Consider the following 19587-nt stretch of genomic DNA (forward strand, 5'->3'; position numbering starts at 1 on the left):
TTGATCCCTGACTATGGTCATCAATCAATGTTTGTTTTTGATTTTTTTTGTTCGTTTGAGTTGATGTTGAGTTCCCGTTCTTGTTTCAACTTTCTGTTAAACGTTCCGTTTCGATATATTTGTTGATATATTGTACGATAGAGTTTCAGATTTGATAATTTCTGTGGCTGCATAACCATTGCATGCATTGATCGAACGTTACATTTACCGTTATAGCATCTATAAATGTATAACAATTATAACAGTTGACACACGCCACAAAACGTATGCCGAACGAATTAGAGAATCAATCCATTTGATTGGAGAACCTTAGCCACTTGTGCTAGAACAGCACCAGATTGAAATCAAATCAAATTGAATTACGAAACGAACTATTCAATCGAATCGAATCGAATCAATCACAATATCTATCGGGCGAGCGATAACCAATTGCGATAACCACAGATTCTTATTCTTTCTTGCTAAGCTAAATAAATAGTTACCTCTCACGAAACACTAACTTGTTCTGGCATATGGCAAGCGTTTGCTTTTACGCACAGCTACACTAACACGAAACACGCGTGCAATTGGATAATCCCCGCGATAGACGATAACCAATAACAAAATAACCGATTATTTACGGTTCCCAATATTGAACAGAAATAAACTCTTGAATGCGGAACGGCTTCTTCCGTTTAGGTCTCATAAACCGCGCTAACACAGCAATGAACCGCCTTGAATAGCTAAGATTCAAAAAATATACACTATTCCACACGATATATACCGATAACCGATATACTGATTGATAACTCGCTATCGCTATCTCGCTCTCGCTCGCTCGCTAGCTCGTTCTAACCAACCATCAAATTCTTGCTCAGGGCAGCCTCAGATAGTTTTCGATGAGAGCAGAAACTATTTGGGATTGACCATTGATCGTATATCGATAAGTCCCCAGTTGCCTCAGGTAGGTTGCTCTCTTTCGCTTCTTCTGTCTATCTCTCTCTCTCTCTCTCTCTCTCTCTCCCACACACACAATCTTTCTATTTCAACAACTTTCTATCTGTCTCGCTCTGTTAAACCAATCAAGCGAAACCACACAGACAAGAAACAACACGCGTACAAACCTTTAAGAAAAGAAAGTCTGTCTATAGGACACCAAACAGAGCCAAGATCTATGATAAAAATAATAGACATACCGTCCAGACATACCGTGTAGATAATAAATATCCTTCCTTATTTTCGATCCGCTAGCCGCCCCCCTCTTGCCATGCCCCGCTGAGTATGCAACGAACAAAAAAAAAACAGAGATCGAAAGCGCAGTAGAGTTGTGATTTGAAACTAGAAATGCATCCGTACGAAGTTTGGAAGAGATTTGCCTAGAATTGATTTTAGAACTTTAAACGATTAACACTTGATTCTGATTTTGTGGATTATTTACGTTTTACCGTTCAAATTGAGCCGACTTTTCCGCCAATGGGACATCAATTTTCCTAGTCTCGACGTTTGTTCAAACCTTTTCAGTTTACCGTTAACCGTTAACCCGTTTACCGTATTCCTACCGTATTGTTCCATTGAAGTTTTCTCATTTTTCTGTTGATTGATATAATTCTTGATCTACGAACTGTATAAGTATAATATATATATTTCCCCCGTTTTATAGAACGTTTTAGTTTTTCTGTTCTCTCCAACCCCGACCCCTAAAAAAAAATATTTAGCTAAATGAATCAACTTTTCTAATCAAACGCTACGCTCAAGTAGAACCCAAAAATATATATATCACACTAAAAATTAATCAACCCAACCCTTCACAACTACAAAACAACAACAACAACAAACAATGTAATATAGTTGCTATCTTATGTTAAAACGGATGACATACATAGTTAAACACAATATGTATACATATACAGTAAAACAACAACACATTTACACACACCCACACACACATGTATACTACTCACAACTAAATGCTCTAAGTAACAACTTTTCCTTTAAATCGTAGACAACCAAATAACGATTAATTTATACCCAAAAAAAACAAAAAACCAAAAGAAAAGAAAAGAAATTGTACAAAATATAAATCTACATTTATCCATAGATTATAAAACCGCAATCGAGGAATATATATATTTTATTTGATTCATTTTTCTTTTTCTTCTTCTATTTATACTTTGTTTGTACAACAAATGAAAAATGAAAATGAAAAAACAAACCGAACCGAAAAAAAAAATAATGAAAAACAAAACTTAGACATCCTTATCCTTACCTGGTTCACCGTTTAACATACGCAGGGGATCACGTAGTTCTCACAAGGTAAGCGCCCAACACACACACACACACATACACTCGAATACACGACACAGTTACACCACCCACTAACACTGACACACTGATTTGCGTTAAACACATAACAAGTACACCCTAAATCATCGGCCGCCAGTCGATCATATCCATGCGGATAATGGAATTGGTCATAGATCACATCACGAATCACTCGTCGATCATCTGAGACTCAATGTCACCCAAGACTTAGTGAAGTAATCTTGTATCTTGTAGGCAGTTGCTACCGTACAGCATTTAGAACATACATATGTATAGTTTTCGAAACGGTTTCCATTCAAACAACACTGAACTATGCCTTAGGATCATCATCCTCTTCCATATATATTTTCGTATATAAAAAACGACTTTAGACTAGCGTAGCATCCGAAACATATGTAATACTACCTCCCCGATCATTTTTAGATGATGAGAGAGTCATGTTTGGCACTTAAAAAAAACATATCGATAAGCTTTCGCATTAGCATTACCTACCATAACATTAACCATTTGCCATTTACTCACCTAATCGTCTAATTACTGTCTACATGTTTTATGGTTTTTCTACTCTTCGATAATTGTTTCCTTGTTTTGGCCTTGTTTTTTGTGTATCGCTGTATCTTCATATCCCTATTAAAAAAAAAAATATATATATATATATATATCTAATGTTATATATGTATAATATCCATGCATATCCATCTATAACGTATAGTCGTCTAAACTAACTGTACTGCTCTTTACTGTACTCGGTTGTAAGTGTGTCTGTCTCTGTGTGCCTGTCCTCTATTCCTTCCTCCTGTACACCGACCTGTACCGCCCAGATTCTTGGTTAGCTTGATCTCTGCAGTGGGCTACGATGGAAACAGTTCTCGTCCGGATGTCTAATTCATCTCACGGTCACTGTTACACGGTCACTGCCATAGTCGCTCACTCACTGATCACTGTCACTGATCACTGATCACTGATCACTATCACTATCACTATCAGCCTCACGTTCACCTTCACCTTTCATGTCTCAATGTGCATTCTTATGATCGTTTTGCCCTCTGATTTAATATTCTTTCCCTTTGGTTGGTTTATTGTGTTTGTTTTTGTCTCTTCTTTTTTTTTTCTTCTCTGTAAGTATCTGTATAATCATGTCTATGTATATGCAAAAAAGAAAAAGAAAATCATATTTAACAAAAAAAGAACACCAACGAACCTGGGTAATCTGTCTGTGGTCCGTTTCCTAGTATATTCTTAACCGGAATCAGCGTAGATAATACTATCATCTGAACTGATTTCGTGGTTAGCTCATTTGATTTGTTCTTCCGCTCTTGATTTATTATTGTTGCCTATAATTGCTCATTTCAATACCATCGATAACGAGTCTTTCTGTTAGACCAATATGCCGAAGAATACCCCGCGTCATAACTCTCACCACTCTCGGCAAATACCACTTAATATATACCTACTCCTACTACTGCTCTCTGCTGTATTACTACTTTGTAATTACTAATAACGACTATATTTTTAAAAAATAAATATATATATATACTAATAATAATAATAATATTAAATGCTGTGTGGCTTCACTGAATGCGAGAGTGGGTGCGTGTGTGTGTGCGAGTGTGCCTGTGAATGCGAGTGTGGGCTTAAGCTGATGAACTAACCGATACCATGTCCTGTAACCATGTCCAGTACACGATACGGAACGGACGTGGACGCTTTGGTATACCCGGTAGCGATCGCAAGCCGTTGGTATTGTCAACATATCAGGACGCCCAGCAGCACTTGCCCTATGCCGACGACTCAAATGCCGTCACCCCGATGTCTGAGGAGAATGGGGCTATCATAGTACCCGTATATTATGGTAATCTAGGTAAGGGTTACCTCTTTTTTGCTCCTTTTCTTATCAATCTTAATAATATTAAATTTTTGTTGACAGGCTCTCGACACTCATCGTATACCTCGCATCAGTCCCGTATATCGTATACCTCACATGGCGATCTACTCGGCGGCATGGCCGTCATGGGCGTCAGCACAATGACCAAGGAGAGCAAATTGCGCAATCGCAACACACGCAATCAATCAGTGGGAGCCACCAATGGTGGCACCACCTGCCTGGACACCAATCACAAGCTCGAGCATCGCGACTACGTAAGCCTCCCGCCCTCACTATGGCCCTATGGCACTTTACAAGTAATCGATATAAATGAACGATTATTTCGATATTTACAGGAAATCGGTCTGGAGTGCACGGACGAAGCTGGCAAGATTAAACATCATGACAATCCTTTTATCGAGCCCGTCCAGACACAAACGGTGGTCGACATGAAAGGTATGAGAGCGATAAACAATTTCGATTAGTTTATGGTTATAAATATTGTTATTGATCAAGATTGATTAAATCTATAATGTAACCTTTAACCTTAGAGGGATTTCAGATATTAATACATCGTTTATGTAGGTATAACTGTATAGCATTACCATATACCATTAGTATGTAGTCAACGATTAGTAGTATAACTCCAATTGAATATCTTCGATAAATTCGATAACACTGTTTTCTGTTTTCCTTTCAGATGTGATGGTCCTGAATGACATCATCGAACAGGCCGCTGGTCGGCATAGTCGGGCAAGCGATCGCGGTGGTAAGTGAATCGATATATGCTTGCCGTTAACTGTAATTGTTTACTATCGATTAATCTACCATTTCGTTCATTCTGTACATTTTTGCATCCCAATCGATATCGATCTCGTCGTCTCTTTTTGTGTTCAAAACCTAACTTACATGTGCATTGTTCGATTTGATTTCCGTTTCCGTTTTCCTGTTTCCTGTTTCGTTATCATGTAAATACAAATACTGTAAACAGCAGCCTTGGGATTGCGCGGGGGAATAAAGATTGCCAGTCGATTTCCCTCGACAATCTCTTACCCTCTTCTTCTTCTTTTAAACAATTTACATTTTTTTTGGCTTTAAGAACTAAAAACCCAGCATTATAATAGCTTAATATCATCTCCAGCCCAATTTTCTTACGAAAACAAAAAAAAATATATATATTGTAAAATCAAAATGGAGTGACAGTTTCATTGACCTGGCCATCATGGCTGTCTTTCGGCCATGATTTTATTTAATTTCCCTTCATGGTTTATGCATTTCATTTTGCATTTTGATTGCGGTCTTGTTTTGATTTTATCGGTTCGCATGCGTTTTTGTGACCTGACGCCCCCCCTTCCCGCCTGTCCGAGTCCTTCTACCGACCGACAGACCAACAGACCGACTGACCCTGATTGATTGATGAGCAAGTGTCCTGCTCGTAGAGCTAACTCGCATGCGGCCTGCATCATCCTGTGCATCCCGTGCATCTGTCGATTGAATATAATTGATAACCTATTTAACCCAATTCCGTCAGCGAAGAGCAAATGATGCGCCATGGCCTCTATTTGTTTTATATATATACTATATTTCACCCATTGCATTTTCCTTTGTGTTCTGTTCTGCATTCTATTCCTACTTTCGTGTGCATACATATATATATAGAAATATTTTTGATTCCTTCTTTTTGATTCCCTTACTCTACTCAGAGCTGAAGATAAAACCAAAAAAAGAAAAGCGAAAGAAAACAAATAACAAGCAAAACATATTTTATATATATACCTATGCATATATATCCATATATATATATATATATACTCCAATGAATGACTTCTTTGACTCGTCCATTTTATTTAATGCCGTTGATGCTAACAGAAGAAAGCGAACAAGCAAAAAAAAAAACCAAAAAAAAAAAATGCCAAAAACCAATACAACAAATGTTAAAAAAAGAACAACAACAACAGTCCGTTACGAAAAAAAAGTGCTGTTAGCTAGCCACACACATACACGGCCAAACTGGCACACACCCATATATAATTAGAGTTGTTCCTCACAAACACACACACAGAGAAACACGCGCGCGTACATAGAGAGAGCAAGGCGCTCTCTCACAGCCTTTGTCTACTTTCTACTCTCTCTCTCTAACAAACTTAAAGCTTTCGCATTTCGCACGCTGCTGACGCTCCCACCCACACAGCCATACACTTTACAAACAAAAAAAAAAGAAAACACACACACCACACGTACACTGAGCAGCCGGAGAGGTGACAAAAACTTCTAATCACTCCTTCCTGCCAGCTGTGACGTCACGAAGGCTGCTCCTTAAGAGAGGCTCAACTTGATACATTCCTTTCGAAATTTCAAAAAAATATTTAACGCGAAATTCGATTTTCTTCCCCATGTTGGTTACAATGCTATATGTATTAACTTTAGTTAACTATCGTTTTTTTTTTCTCTCTCTCTTAGTGCATGCCTTTACTAGTTACCTGTATATTTCCAATATTTTAGATAACTTACTGCCCCAAAAACCTAGATGATTTCGTTTTCCTTAAGTACATTTTGTCATATTTCGTAGTTATTATGAATTTTGGCCTAATGAAAATGAAAAAAACAAAAACAACAAAAACCGTATATTTGTTAATACTAGAGCATGCTTTTGTTGAACAGTTCGTAGAGCATTATTTAGTCAAATCACATTCACTGTTATATCTAATGATTTCCATGATTGTAAACAATAAATATTATTATATATGCTTAGAAACTAATTTAACTGATAATTGAAGCGTCGTCGAACAACGATTGTATTGGAATATGATTCGAGTAGTAATATTTGTGAATTTCCAGAGTGTCCGTATGGGTTCCGATCATGCTAGTGCCAAGTAGCCTAGCCAAGCCTAGCCAAGCCTAGCCTAGCCTAGCCTAGCCTAGCCTAATCTAAGGTTACAGTGTAGTTAGTAATCAGCATTAGCCGCATATATCAGCTTTCAGTAGAGAAGTACCAAACTGGCGTTGGAATCTTCGGGTGTCGAAGTAAAGATTTTCTTAACGTAAAGCTTGCAAAATGATCGATAACAACATTATCGATAACTTGCAAGCTATGCAGAAGGATCTCTTTCGAGCAACGCCAAGTAGTTCAGTTTAGTTAAGATCTTATCGTACCTTTTTAAATTTGAATCAAATTTGCAATCCTACCTACAAACTTTTCTTTTCGCAATGTGCAACGTGCAATGTGCAATGTGCAACGAATTTGACAATCAGTAACTCAAAGCCAAAGCCTCTCTCTCTCTCTCTCTCACACAAGACACAAACTTTGAACCGTTTGAACCGCTTAACGAATAATATCCAATGCAATGAGCTTCAACAAAATAAAAAAAAAACAGCAAACCAAAAAACAAAATAATATGAAAAAAAAAACAAAACAAAAAGAAAATGAATCTAAAGTAAAAAAGCAATCTGGCTGAGTCAAAGTTGGTCAAATCACCACTAATAACAAATTTTTGTATGGTTCAGTCTCCGTTTACTATTTCCCAACAGAGGACGATGACGAGGACGGGCCAACGTTCAAAGACAAGGCACTCGAAGTGATCCTTAAAGGCATCGATGTGTTTTGTGTGTGGGACTGTTGCTGGGTTTGGTTGAAATTTCAGGAGTGGGTCTCTCTAATCGTCTTCGATCCGTTCGTCGAGCTCTTCATTACCCTGTGCATTGTGGTTAACACAATGTTTATGGCGATGGATCATCACGATATGAACAAGGAGATGGAACGTGTTCTCAAAAGTGGCAACTATGTTAGTATATTATCTTATATATATAAATTGAATATTAAGTGTTAAACATATATCATCTATAATTTCCAGTTCTTCACGGCCACCTTTGCCATTGAGGCCACCATGAAGCTAATGGCCATGAGCCCGAAATACTATTTCCAGGAGGGTTGGAACATCTTCGATTTCATTATCGTTGCCCTCTCACTTTTGGAGCTGGGTCTCGAGGGTGTCCAGGGTCTGTCCGTCTTGCGTTCTTTTCGATTGGTAAGCCTCCGTTCTGATAGGATCTCTTCTCAACATCTGCATCATTTAGCTTAGGAACTAAGTTTAGTTTTTAAGTTTTTTTGCTACTCTAATCTCTAACCCCAGCAGGTTTTTTGAACAAATTCGTGTATACTAATCGCGCTAATCGAAGCAATCGTAATTAACTCGTACTCGTGCTGGTATAAACCCCATTTTCCTTTCCTTTGCCCTGCCAATTTGCAGCTGCGTGTTTTCAAGCTGGCCAAATCCTGGCCAACGCTGAATTTGCTCATATCGATTATGGGCCGCACTGTCGGCGCCCTCGGCAATCTAACCTTCGTCCTGTGCATTATTATCTTCATATTCGCGGTCATGGGCATGCAGCTGTTTGGCAAGAACTACACAGGTACTTTAGGAGATGGCAATTGCCATACAAAAAAAAAAAAAAAAAAACCCTGAAACTCCTTCCCAAATCCCTCACCGAATCCCGCCATCGAATACCAAATGCCCTCGAATTCAAAAGCAAAGTTCTAGCGTGCAATGAAACTATTTTCTTAGTGCAACCTTTCTCAAACTTTTTGCCTTCAACTTTTTCTACTTACATATACGTTTTTTGACTCTATATATGCTCCTACTACATATATATCATATATATATATATAATAAATATATATAATTCTTAGCTATAGTCTTGAAAAAAAAACACACCTACGTAAGACCATAAGAATTCGCCTAATCCGAGAACTTGTTTAGAGAGCCACGCTTTGGGCACGGTTTTTGTATCCTTTAAGTTAACCACACACTTTCGTTTTATTTTTAGTCGATTTTTTAAAGATTCTGCTTTTGCTGCCAAATGAAAATTATAGCGGAAAATCTTGCCCGGATTTGTCCTAATTTTTTCTTCCCCTTAGAGAGATCATTAACGCATTTTAAGCGAATGTTACGTTTTAAGACACCTTTTATAGGCCCGGAAATAACATAGGCATAGCCTAAACCTAAGTAAGAATGAATTTAAACTGTAAATATATATTATATATTGCGAGTTAAGTTTTTTTAAGTATGAGGTTGTGTCGTGCACAGGGAATGATGATCGCAGTCCTGTGCACGAGCCATCGACATCGGTGGCATTAAATAATATTTCTTAATCTTTAATCTTTAGATCGATTGTTTTTTGGAATAATTCTATATAACCTAAATACGACTTTTTTCCACTATATTTTCCTAATGCTTTGCCCGGCTTTCAAATCAAATCAAATCAAATCAAATCGAATCGAATCCTAATAAACAACAATGCTCAATTAACCGATCGAATCGAATCAACTTCCCATATACCAATTGATAAATTAAACTGTGAATGATCCCCCCAAAAAAAAAAAAATCAAAATCAAATCGAATTCGTAAACTGCAGCTGCGTGTATTTAAATTGGCCAAATCTTGGCCAACACTTAATTTACTCATTTCGATTATGGGACGCACCATGGGCGCTTTGGGTAATCTGACATTTGTACTTTGCATTATCATCTTCATCTTTGCGGTGATGGGAATGCAACTTTTCGGAAAGAATTATCATGGTAAGTTCAAAGATCAATCGCATTCCTAACTTTCTCATTTACAAAAAAAAAGAACTATTACCTTGTTCGATATGTGTATGTAATGTGTGTGTTTTTGTGTTTCGTAATCGTGTCTATGTGTCATGGGAATCACACACTGTATCCCTCAAAAATATTTACCCTCTCTCACCCTGTGTCTGTATGTGTACGGCGTTGTTTGTGTTTCACCAAGCTCAGTTTTACACATTAAAAGGCATTCAATTAGATGGGGAAATATCTTCCATCTATTCGGATTCCATATCGTATCATGCTATCGTTTTTCTTTGTTATTGTTATACACTAAAATTAGTTATCGATAGTTTTTGCTGTCTGCTTAAATCATCCGTCCGATAATTCTATACCCAGAGAATAGTCGTTCTAAGGCGACTATAAGAATGGCTTTATGATTTACTTGGAGCTTGAGTCCTAAATTAGATCGAGAGTGTTCCAAGTGCCCGTGTTTTCCGTAAGTACTGGCCAGCCAGCGTAATGGCAACCACTAACTTTTCTCCTAGCTAATTTACTCCAAGCTCGACTATATGATTTTGTTCCTTCCTAAGCATTATGTACTATATGCGAAAGCAAACGCAACTTTAGCTACACACTTTCGTAGCTCTAGCCTGAAAAACAAAAACAAAAAACAAATTCATGATGTTGATGGTGATGAGCGGCGTGTGCGATACTTTTCGGTTATCTGTTCGTCTTTTCTTTTTGTACTGTACTGTGTACGATTTTTCTGGCATTTTACCTTATATGATGTACCTCACCGTTTTTTTGTGAGTGCCCGCTCTGCGCTGAACACTTTTTGCACACGCTTTTGTATGTGGCTTGACACCGAACCAAAAAAAAAAAAAAAAACAATAAAATAAAAACCAAAGATCTATGTCCAAAAATACTCCCAAAAAAATAAAAATAAAATAAAAATCAAAAATCTTTAAAATAACGCGTTAGTAACGAAAATCTTAATCCATTGCCAGATCACAAGGACCGATTCCCGGATGGCGATCTGCCGCGCTGGAACTTCACCGACTTTATGCACAGCTTTATGATCGTGTTCCGGGTGCTCTGCGGAGAATGGATTGAGTCCATGTGGGACTGCATGTACGTGGGCGATGTCTCGTGCATTCCCTTCTTCTTGGCCACCGTTGTCATCGGCAATCTTGTGGTGAGTAATCGATTTTTAATCGATTTTTGTAAACAATGCAAAGGCATTTCTTTTTTGATCATAGAAAAACCCTAATTGATGACTTTTTATTGCAGGTACTTAACCTTTTCTTAGCCTTGCTTTTGTCCAATTTTGGCTCATCTAGCTTATCAGCGCCGACTGCCGATAACGATACGAATAAAATAGCCGAGGCCTTCAATCGAATTGGCCGTTTTAAAAGTTGGGTTAAGCGTAATATTGCTGATTGTTTCAAGTTAATACGTAACAAATTGACAAATCAAATAAGTGATCAACCATCAGGTGAGAGGACCAACCAGATCAGTTGGATTTGGAGCGAAGGTTTTTATCCACTTGTTTTCCAATTACTAAACTACTTTTAATTATATGATACTCGTAATACTCGTATATTGCCAACGAATATAATTGCGTATACCGTTTAACGTTAACTTCAACTCACTATTGGCCAGTAATTGAATTGCGTAATCGATCTAAAACCAATATCAGTATCTAAATCAAATTAAAAACCAAAAACAAAACAAAAATTAATAACGAACCCAATTCGCATACTGTAAACAATTTAAAAAAAAAAAGAAATCCTTAAACAAAAAAAAACAATGTTCTTTAGCTGACAATTTTAGTTAGTTTCAAGTATACCTCTCCCCATAGACCTAGACCTTTTAACCTCGACCTCAGCCATTCCAAACCACTCACCAGAACATCTATGTATGTATCTCTATTTAAAAACCAAAAGGTCTCATCTTGGTATTTCATGTCGATCGAGAGATTGCTTCCATTATTTTGTTTGGTTTACGTTCGTTCGTATCCGGTTCCCGTTCGATTTGAGTCCAAGTGTGTTAAGTGTTGTTGTTCTTCAGCCGGTCACTGATCCTTTGTCCTTTGACCTCTGACCACCTCAGACTTCCTCTTGACCAAATGCTCGGCCAACCGCCAGCGATTGAGTCGCTCTGAGGAAACTGTGCCGTGCCGTGCCGAGCCATTTCTTCCGATCACATCATACCCAACAAACAACTAAAACAAATCGTAACCGTAACCGTAACCGTAACCGTCATAATATCTTTAGCATTACTTACTTACTTAGATAGTCTGTATTTAGCTGAACCGAAAAGTTAAACAGTATATCAGTATCAGTAAAACCAACTCGTAAACGTATTTTCCTTAGATACATATATATTATATATATTAATTCAAGTTTCTAAACATTTGTTTTAATAAAATAGTTTTGATCCTCGTCGTCAATACTGTTTGGCAATTGAATAATCTTTTATATCTTTTGGTTGAGTTCTTTGAATCTAGCTTAAAAGTTAGTAAAGCCTTGTTTTACCCACACCTACCTATATATATATATATATTATGTTATCTTGATTTCGGATTTAGGTTATTGGTTTTGGTTTTGGTTTTGGTTTCACAACAACCACCACTCTTCCCCCTAAACATCCTTGTACATTTGCATTTTCAATGATTCCTCGCTAGACTTTCTCGAGCGGAGATTGATTGGCCGAGCCGAACCAAAAACCAGATTGATTTCAAATCAAATTCCCCAAAATGGCAAATTAAATTATGTGTCTAGCTGTCTCATTATCGAATCGAAACGAATAAAAAAAAAAAGAAATATGCGAAAAAAAAAATAAGTATTAGTCTCACATTTGTAATATGGAAAATAATATGGAATTATATAAATTGAAAGTAAAACAGTGGATTTGATCCTTCATAGTGTTATGAACTTTTCTTACTCTCGTTAATCAAATCTTTTTATTTGTTCGATTTACTGTCTGTGTATTAGTAATATGTATGGATTTTAGTTTAAACCTTAGCAACTCGTATCATCCTTCATCCTTTAAGTTTCATTCACAAGCTGAGCGGTAGTAGTGGAGACAGCTTGTCTCCAACTGATATCGCCAGAAAGTGGAAACATTTTTTTGTTTTACTTTTTATGCGGCTCACCCACCCAGCTTATTAAATTATTCGATAAAAGTTACGCGTTCATTAGTTGGCAACAGTGTTGTTGGGCGTCTAGTTAGTCATCGCTGCGACTAACACACACTGATGTCGAGTAGTGAAAACACTTTTAGTTCAGTTTTCTTCAGCATCCATCCATTGATGCTGACTAGTGGAAACGCCGCCTTAGTTACATTTTGGTCACTAGTGTTTATTGAGTTTCATTGATCATTTTGCGATTTGTGTTGTTCGCTGTTGTGTTGTGAGCGTTCCACCTTCTCCGTACCTTCCCACAGACACACTAACTAACACACTCACCCATTCGACACCAAAATACGAAACATGATCAAACATGATCACAACCACCACCTCCACCAAACGAACCGCGGAGACGCTGATTAAATGTGTTTTTGTGTTCCTTTTGTGTGTCCTTATCGATTTAACGATTTGATCCCCAAATAATAAGAATTAACCGTAATATCTGTCTTCATTCTTTTCATTTTTAATGGCTTGTCATGATTTCCAAAAAAAAAAAAAAAAAAAACAAAAAAAAATCAAATTAAAAACGAAACCCAAAACTTGAATCGTATTGCATTGGCCGACGTAACGGACAACGCTTAAACCAAATCGAATCTCGACTCATCCCAAAATCGACTCAAATCAAATTGAAAAATTCAAATCGAAATCAAAATCAAAATCAAAATCGAAATCAACCAAAACGATCGACAAACAACCAACAACAAAAACAACAACAACTTTAATGCGAACGGCAACTGCTTGTATGAATTATGAATTCGTTTCGCTCTTTATGATTTCCCAACAATCGATAACCGATCAACAATCGTCATTGCCCATCCGTACAACTCAATATATAAATACATATATATCTATATATATATATATATCTTAATATATGTATATATATATATATATGTAAATATAAATGCCATACCTCTGTTACGTTACATATGTATATATCGAACCGATTATGTAAAAAAAAAAAAAAAAAAAAAACACTATCTATAAACATTATACGATCGAATATGGGATACGAAAGGCAAAGGCGTTTGTCGTTGTATATCTGCAGAGCATGGTGACAACGAACTGGAGCTGGGTCACGACGAGATCCTCGCCGATGGCCTGATCAAGAAGGGTATCAAGGAGCAGACGCAACTGGAGGTGGCCATCGGGGATGGCATGGAGTTCACGATACACGGCGACATGAAGAACAACAAGCCGAAGAAATCCAAATATCTTAATAACGCAACGGTAAATACAATCCATTCCATTCACCGCCGACGACGATCTCAAGCAATATCGCAATTTGAACTATATACTTGATGAACCCCGGACCTTGAGCTTGGGATTAGATATATTTTTTCTTTTGATTTTTTCTTCCAACCTCAAGCTCAAGTTTCTACAACATTCTCGTATTGTATTTGATTTGTGATAAACCTCAACCCGTACCTAACCCATTGAACTTATACTAACTATATATAATACTGCAACTACTACCGCTACTACTTCTACCAAAAAACAATACTTGGTTCTTATTATAAAATATTTTCTTAATGACAAGAAATTGATTTCCATTATTTCGTTTTCGTTTCTCTTTTTTGTTTATTGAATTTTCACTTGTTTTCTTTTCTCTTTTTTTTTACATATAACTGTCTATATATGTACCGTTATGTGTGTGTATTCCAACACCCAATCAATGAAAAAATATATCTACTTACTGATCACAAATCAACCAACAAACTGAAAACTGAAAACTGAGACACATGAACTGAAATCTCGCTAAAAAAAAAAAAACCAAAACAAAAAAAAACAAAAAATATACCAATATATATAAATATATATATGTATAACTATAACTATAACTATACAGATGATTGGCAACTCAATTAACCACCATGACAATAGACTGGAACACGAGCTAAACCATAGAGGTTTGTCCTTACAGGACGACGACACTGCCAGCATTAACTCATATGGTAGCCATAAGAATCGACCATTCAAGGATGAGAGCCACAAGGGCAGCGCCGAGACGATGGAGGGCGAAGAGAAACGCGATGCTAGCAAAGAGGATTTAGGTCTCGACGAGGAACTGGACGAGGAGGGCGAATGCGAGGAGGGCCCGCTCGACGGTGATATCATTATTCATGCACACGACGAGGATATACTCGATGAATATCCAGCTGATTGCTGCCCCGATTCGTACTATAAGAAATTTCCGATCTTAGCCGGTGACGATGACTCGCCGTTCTGGCAAGGATGGGGCAATTTACGACTGAAAACTTTTCAATTAATTGAAAATAAATATTTTGAAACAGCTGTTATCACTATGATTTTAATGAGTAGCTTAGCTTTGGTAAGTCAAAACTACAAAATTAAATTCAAATTCAATTTATTCAAAACCAAACAAACAAAAAACTAATAATAATAATAATAATAATAATAATTCAAAAGACTCTAATCGAGACTATCGAAAGTATTCTTTGCCATTTAGATTGTTGCAAATTTGTGTCATTTGCTTTTTTACATGCTAAAAACGCAAATCTTAGCTTGCAACAGATCAAATTTGTTTCCAAAAAAGATAATTCGAAAAAACAATAATAAGCAAAACAATTGAAAATGTAGTTAATCAAGCCATGCTTAAACTTTACCAAAGTTGATTGCTTCATTCAACCTAACCAACCTACCCCCTGCCCCCCGACCCATTTTATAAGTTCGATCCCCAGACTCTACCCAGTATAGCATAGTTTAGCGTAGTCAATTTTCAATTCGATCTGAGTTTTATGTTCAAAAAAAAAAATATAAAAAAAAATATACCCAAAGCCGATGGCAATGCTTGCTTTGCTTTTAAACTCAATACAAGACTTTCCATCGGTCTTTGATTGCCCATCCCTTTTACTTTTTTATATCTTAAAATGAGAGAAGATTATCATATCTTAGTAGTAAGGTTCGCCCCTTATGCCTAGGCACATTCCTGTCAAACGGCTTGTGTCTCCGCGTAAGGACGCCAACTTTAGTCAGCCAGGCATATCTGCTTGACTTGACTAGTGTTATTAGATCGTTTTAGTGTTAGCCCTAGAGTTTTTTTGTATAACTAGATATTTGATATAGAACTAGAATGTAGACGCTTTGTGCGTATCATTTCAAGAATTTTGTCTTCAATTTCTTTGAAAATTTTTCTTTAATTGCGTTTGACTTTAATTTGTCCGCCCAACAAGAAGATCAGAAAAACCAAAAAAAAACCAAAAAAGAAAACGCGAAGAAACAAAGGAAAAGCCGAGTGTTGTATAGCAATGCTTTAAGTACCATTTTGAATATTCATTAATGTTATATATAGCTTCTTATACTGCTTCTAGATAATTGTTATACTCGTACTCGTCTAATGTTACCTCATACTCATCTAACCACTCTATAACGTCAATGTAAATGTCCATGTGTTTCTTCTATGAATGCAACATCAACGAAACTACGTAACACTGGAACAGGCATTAGAAGATGTACATCTGCCACAAAGACCCATACTGCAGGATATTTTATACTATATGGACAGAATATTTACGGTTATATTCTTCTTGGAAATGTTAATCAAGTGGTTGGCGCTCGGCTTCAAAGTGTACTTCACCAACGCGTGGTGTTGGCTCGATTTCGTGATTGTCATGGTAAGTCAAACGGTTACCCAATTAGAACGCTCTCCCCGATATTCAGCTTTCGGACCAATCTATTTTTTGTTTGCCGAACTTTTATATTATTAAACGTTAAAAAACAAAACAAAAAATAACTAAACTAAACACCGAGCCTATCTCAAGACAGACCCTGGGACCGAAATAATTTGAATTTGAATTACTCTAACGACGAAGACGATTTAAGATGACTTTTCAGTTAAGCCTTTTAAACCCTGTCCCTATCCCCTGAGATCACTGTCTGCTGCTTTTAAGACAGTATGACAGTTCTTCTTGAGAGACCAGCTCGACCCCGAGATTGTATCTAAACTGTATATTGAGAAAACCATGTATGATAAACCTAACCAAAAAAAACCAACCAAAGTAAATATTTATATAGTTAACAACAGTAATGAAGTAAAAGTAAAAAATTTGTTTGGATAACCATAGGTTAGCTTAGTTAGTTATTCATAATAGCTTAGAACGATAAGTGGAATCCCCATATATATAGAGTTTAGATTCATATATATATTTAGACCCCTATAGATACATTATCTGTAGAGCTTATCCAACTTTGAGTTTCGTTTTGAGTTACCCGCCAAATCTAAATCGCCCAACTCTAGCTATCGCTAATTAACTTGGCCGCGGTCTGGTCTGGGGCCGATGATGTGCCCGCCTTTCGCTCGATGCGAACTCTGCGCGCCCTGCGACCTCTGCGGGCAGTTTCGCGCTGGGAGGGCATGAAAGTAAGTAGCGTCCACCACAGCCTTTCACTATCTCTCTCTCTCTCTATCTCCATCTCCTCCTCCTTTCTGTGTCTCTCTTTCGATCTTTGTCCTTCTAACTTCTCAGTCTTACTTCTAACTATAATATATGTTTCTCTCTGTGTAACTATGCCTCATTTCCCATTCTCTGTTGTCTCTATGTGTGTGCGAGTGAGTGTGTGTACGTGTGGTGTGTGTTGGTATGTGTACCAAAAAAAAAACTAACTAATACTATTTAATATATACATCCGTTAAATGTTGTTGCTTCACTAACAGACTAACTTCCAGTTTTCCGAGCGACTTCTATATCTTGCGAGCTCTTCAAATCTTCAATGCTAACCAAAAACAACTGTTATACTGCGTTAGGTATCATAATGCTCTGGCTCTTCAGCTGGTTGTACACGATGCAGCGGCTATATGAAATTAACACAAGTCTGCATAATGCATTGTTTGCAATCAACAACCTTTTCCAAACCAACAGTAATCGCAAGTTCGTTGGCAAAGCGCTTAAAAGTTTTCCTTCTCCCCCGCCCCACAAAAAAAAATGAAACTGTTATACACACACACACATACATTAAACACATATATGCGAGCAATAAGTTATCAAACAATCACTGTCTTTAAAATTTTGTGTTCTAAACATACATACATATATATTGATATCCAAGCCAATCATTGTGTGTATCTATGGGTGTACGTGGTTTTCTTTCGCTCAATATGTGTGTGTTATACGCTACTATCCGTCCAAGCCGAATCGCTCACATTGCGCCCAGGGCAGCGCCATGCTAAGTGTTATACCGGCCATCTCTGTACATTTCCTGCTGCCTGTTAATGTTGATGTAATTACTCCTACATATGTATGTCCCTATCTACCTAATATCTACCTAATATCTAAACATATATATTTAATTTATATATATATATATATCTATCAATGCCTCCCTAACTATCCATAAATGTAACGTAAAGTAAAAGATATATAGTAAAAGATATATAAATCAATTCAGCTGTACTGCGATGCTTTGTAGGCACTGCATTCCATTGCTGCCGTCGCGTGCTTCAGCTTAGTTGCTTACCTAAACTAAACAACTAGTGTAATCATACGTTTATAGTTAATACAAGTAACTTAGGACCATTGATCGAGACATACATATAGGTCAGTCATAGCTTTTAAATTGTACTATACATATATATATATATATTAATCGAAACCTGTACGTATTTTATCAAATTAGAGCTAAGAACAATACATGCAAACACAATTGGTGGTCAGCTAACGTAACTGTTATACCTATATTAGTGTATAACTTGTGTATAAGTAGTTTGGTTCAATAACTAGCCATAGCTTAGACTTTGATAGAGATACCTACCAACCACTCCCCTTATAAACCGAATATATCAACCCGTATACTCCCCAGTTGCCAAGTCCGAAACCTAGAAACCTAGATCGTTGTCTTAGACACAGAGATTAGTCATAGATCCAAACCCATCTCCAATGCCACAACGTCCAACATAAAGACAACGAATATGAACCGGAACTGGACCCCTTCCCCTAGCCACGACCCCCCTTAATTTAGCGGCACCAAAACTATATAACCAACTTGTATAGGTGTGTGTGTACATACTAAAAAAATGTATATCCCCCAATAACCGATGCAAGCGAACTTCGCCAAAAAATGAGCCACAACTGCACTGAATTGTACAAACAAGATAAAAAAAAAAAAAACGTATAACAGTTTGATATATAACTTTCACGACGATGAGTCGTTAGTGTATAGATATCGATATCGTTTACTCGTATATGTATATATACTGTATATTCAAACCACAAATATCAGTACAATATCAGAATAAACAGACGTCGAGCATTCGTTCGACAAATCGCTCATACGCAGTGGTGGCAGTGTTTTACTTACAACAAACGACGCTCCAATCGCGTCACGTCTTCTCACACCAAACTGATGTCGCTTGGTCTGGGCTAACTTAACTGAGCTCTTATATGTAACATATATATATATAACTATCTGTGGGCTATACGCCCATCCACCTCAAACCCCACCTTCACCCACAAACAAATCCAGTTCAGTTTATAAAAGGAACTGAGATATCCACAATAACCAATCGAGTCCGGCAGCAAAGTTTGAGCAAAAATGTGTCAACATAGAGACAGATCAAGACAGAAAAAACCAAAAGCCGAAAGCCATTTTCAATGAGAACCTAGTGATGAGGTCGCACGACTGCACAATGGACCCATCAAGGTTCCTGCATAC

The 19587-nt window shown here is 37.1% G+C and overlaps 1 protein-coding gene across 50 annotated transcripts in view; it reads left to right on the forward strand.

The window, feature by feature from the left end:
• The window catches only part of LOC108103795 (sodium channel protein para), a 60287-nt gene that overhangs the window by 19948 nt on the left and 20752 nt on the right, over positions 1 to 19587 (forward strand). For 3 of the 50 annotated variants that reach the window (XM_017209425.2, XM_017209430.2, XM_041818883.1), the window contains 13 exons: positions 2230 to 2292; positions 3982 to 4162; positions 4229 to 4440; positions 4522 to 4621; positions 4866 to 4934; positions 7670 to 7947; positions 8017 to 8190; positions 9578 to 9740; positions 10736 to 10923; positions 11019 to 11262; positions 13967 to 14148; positions 14768 to 15250; positions 16380 to 16553. In XM_017209425.2, the coding sequence (XP_017064914.1) occupies positions 2230 to 2292; positions 3982 to 4162; positions 4229 to 4440; positions 4522 to 4621; positions 4866 to 4934; positions 7670 to 7947; positions 8017 to 8190; positions 9578 to 9740; positions 10736 to 10923; positions 11019 to 11262; positions 13967 to 14148; positions 14768 to 15250; positions 16380 to 16553 (2511 nt within the window). Of the gene's footprint in view, positions 1 to 2229; positions 2293 to 3981; positions 4163 to 4228; positions 4441 to 4521; positions 4622 to 4865; positions 4935 to 7669; positions 7948 to 8016; positions 8191 to 8412; positions 8576 to 9577; positions 10924 to 11018; positions 11263 to 13936; positions 14149 to 14767; positions 15251 to 16379; positions 16554 to 19587 lie in introns of those variants that run through there. The other 47 variants (XM_017209427.2, XM_017209431.2, XM_041818892.1 and 44 more) reach the window with 33 other exon arrangements.

This window comes from Drosophila eugracilis, unplaced genomic scaffold (genome assembly GCF_018153835.1).
Source record: "Drosophila eugracilis isolate 14026-0451.02 unplaced genomic scaffold, ASM1815383v1 contig_408, whole genome shotgun sequence".
NCBI classification, from domain to species: Eukaryota; Metazoa; Arthropoda; class Insecta; order Diptera; family Drosophilidae; genus Drosophila; species Drosophila eugracilis.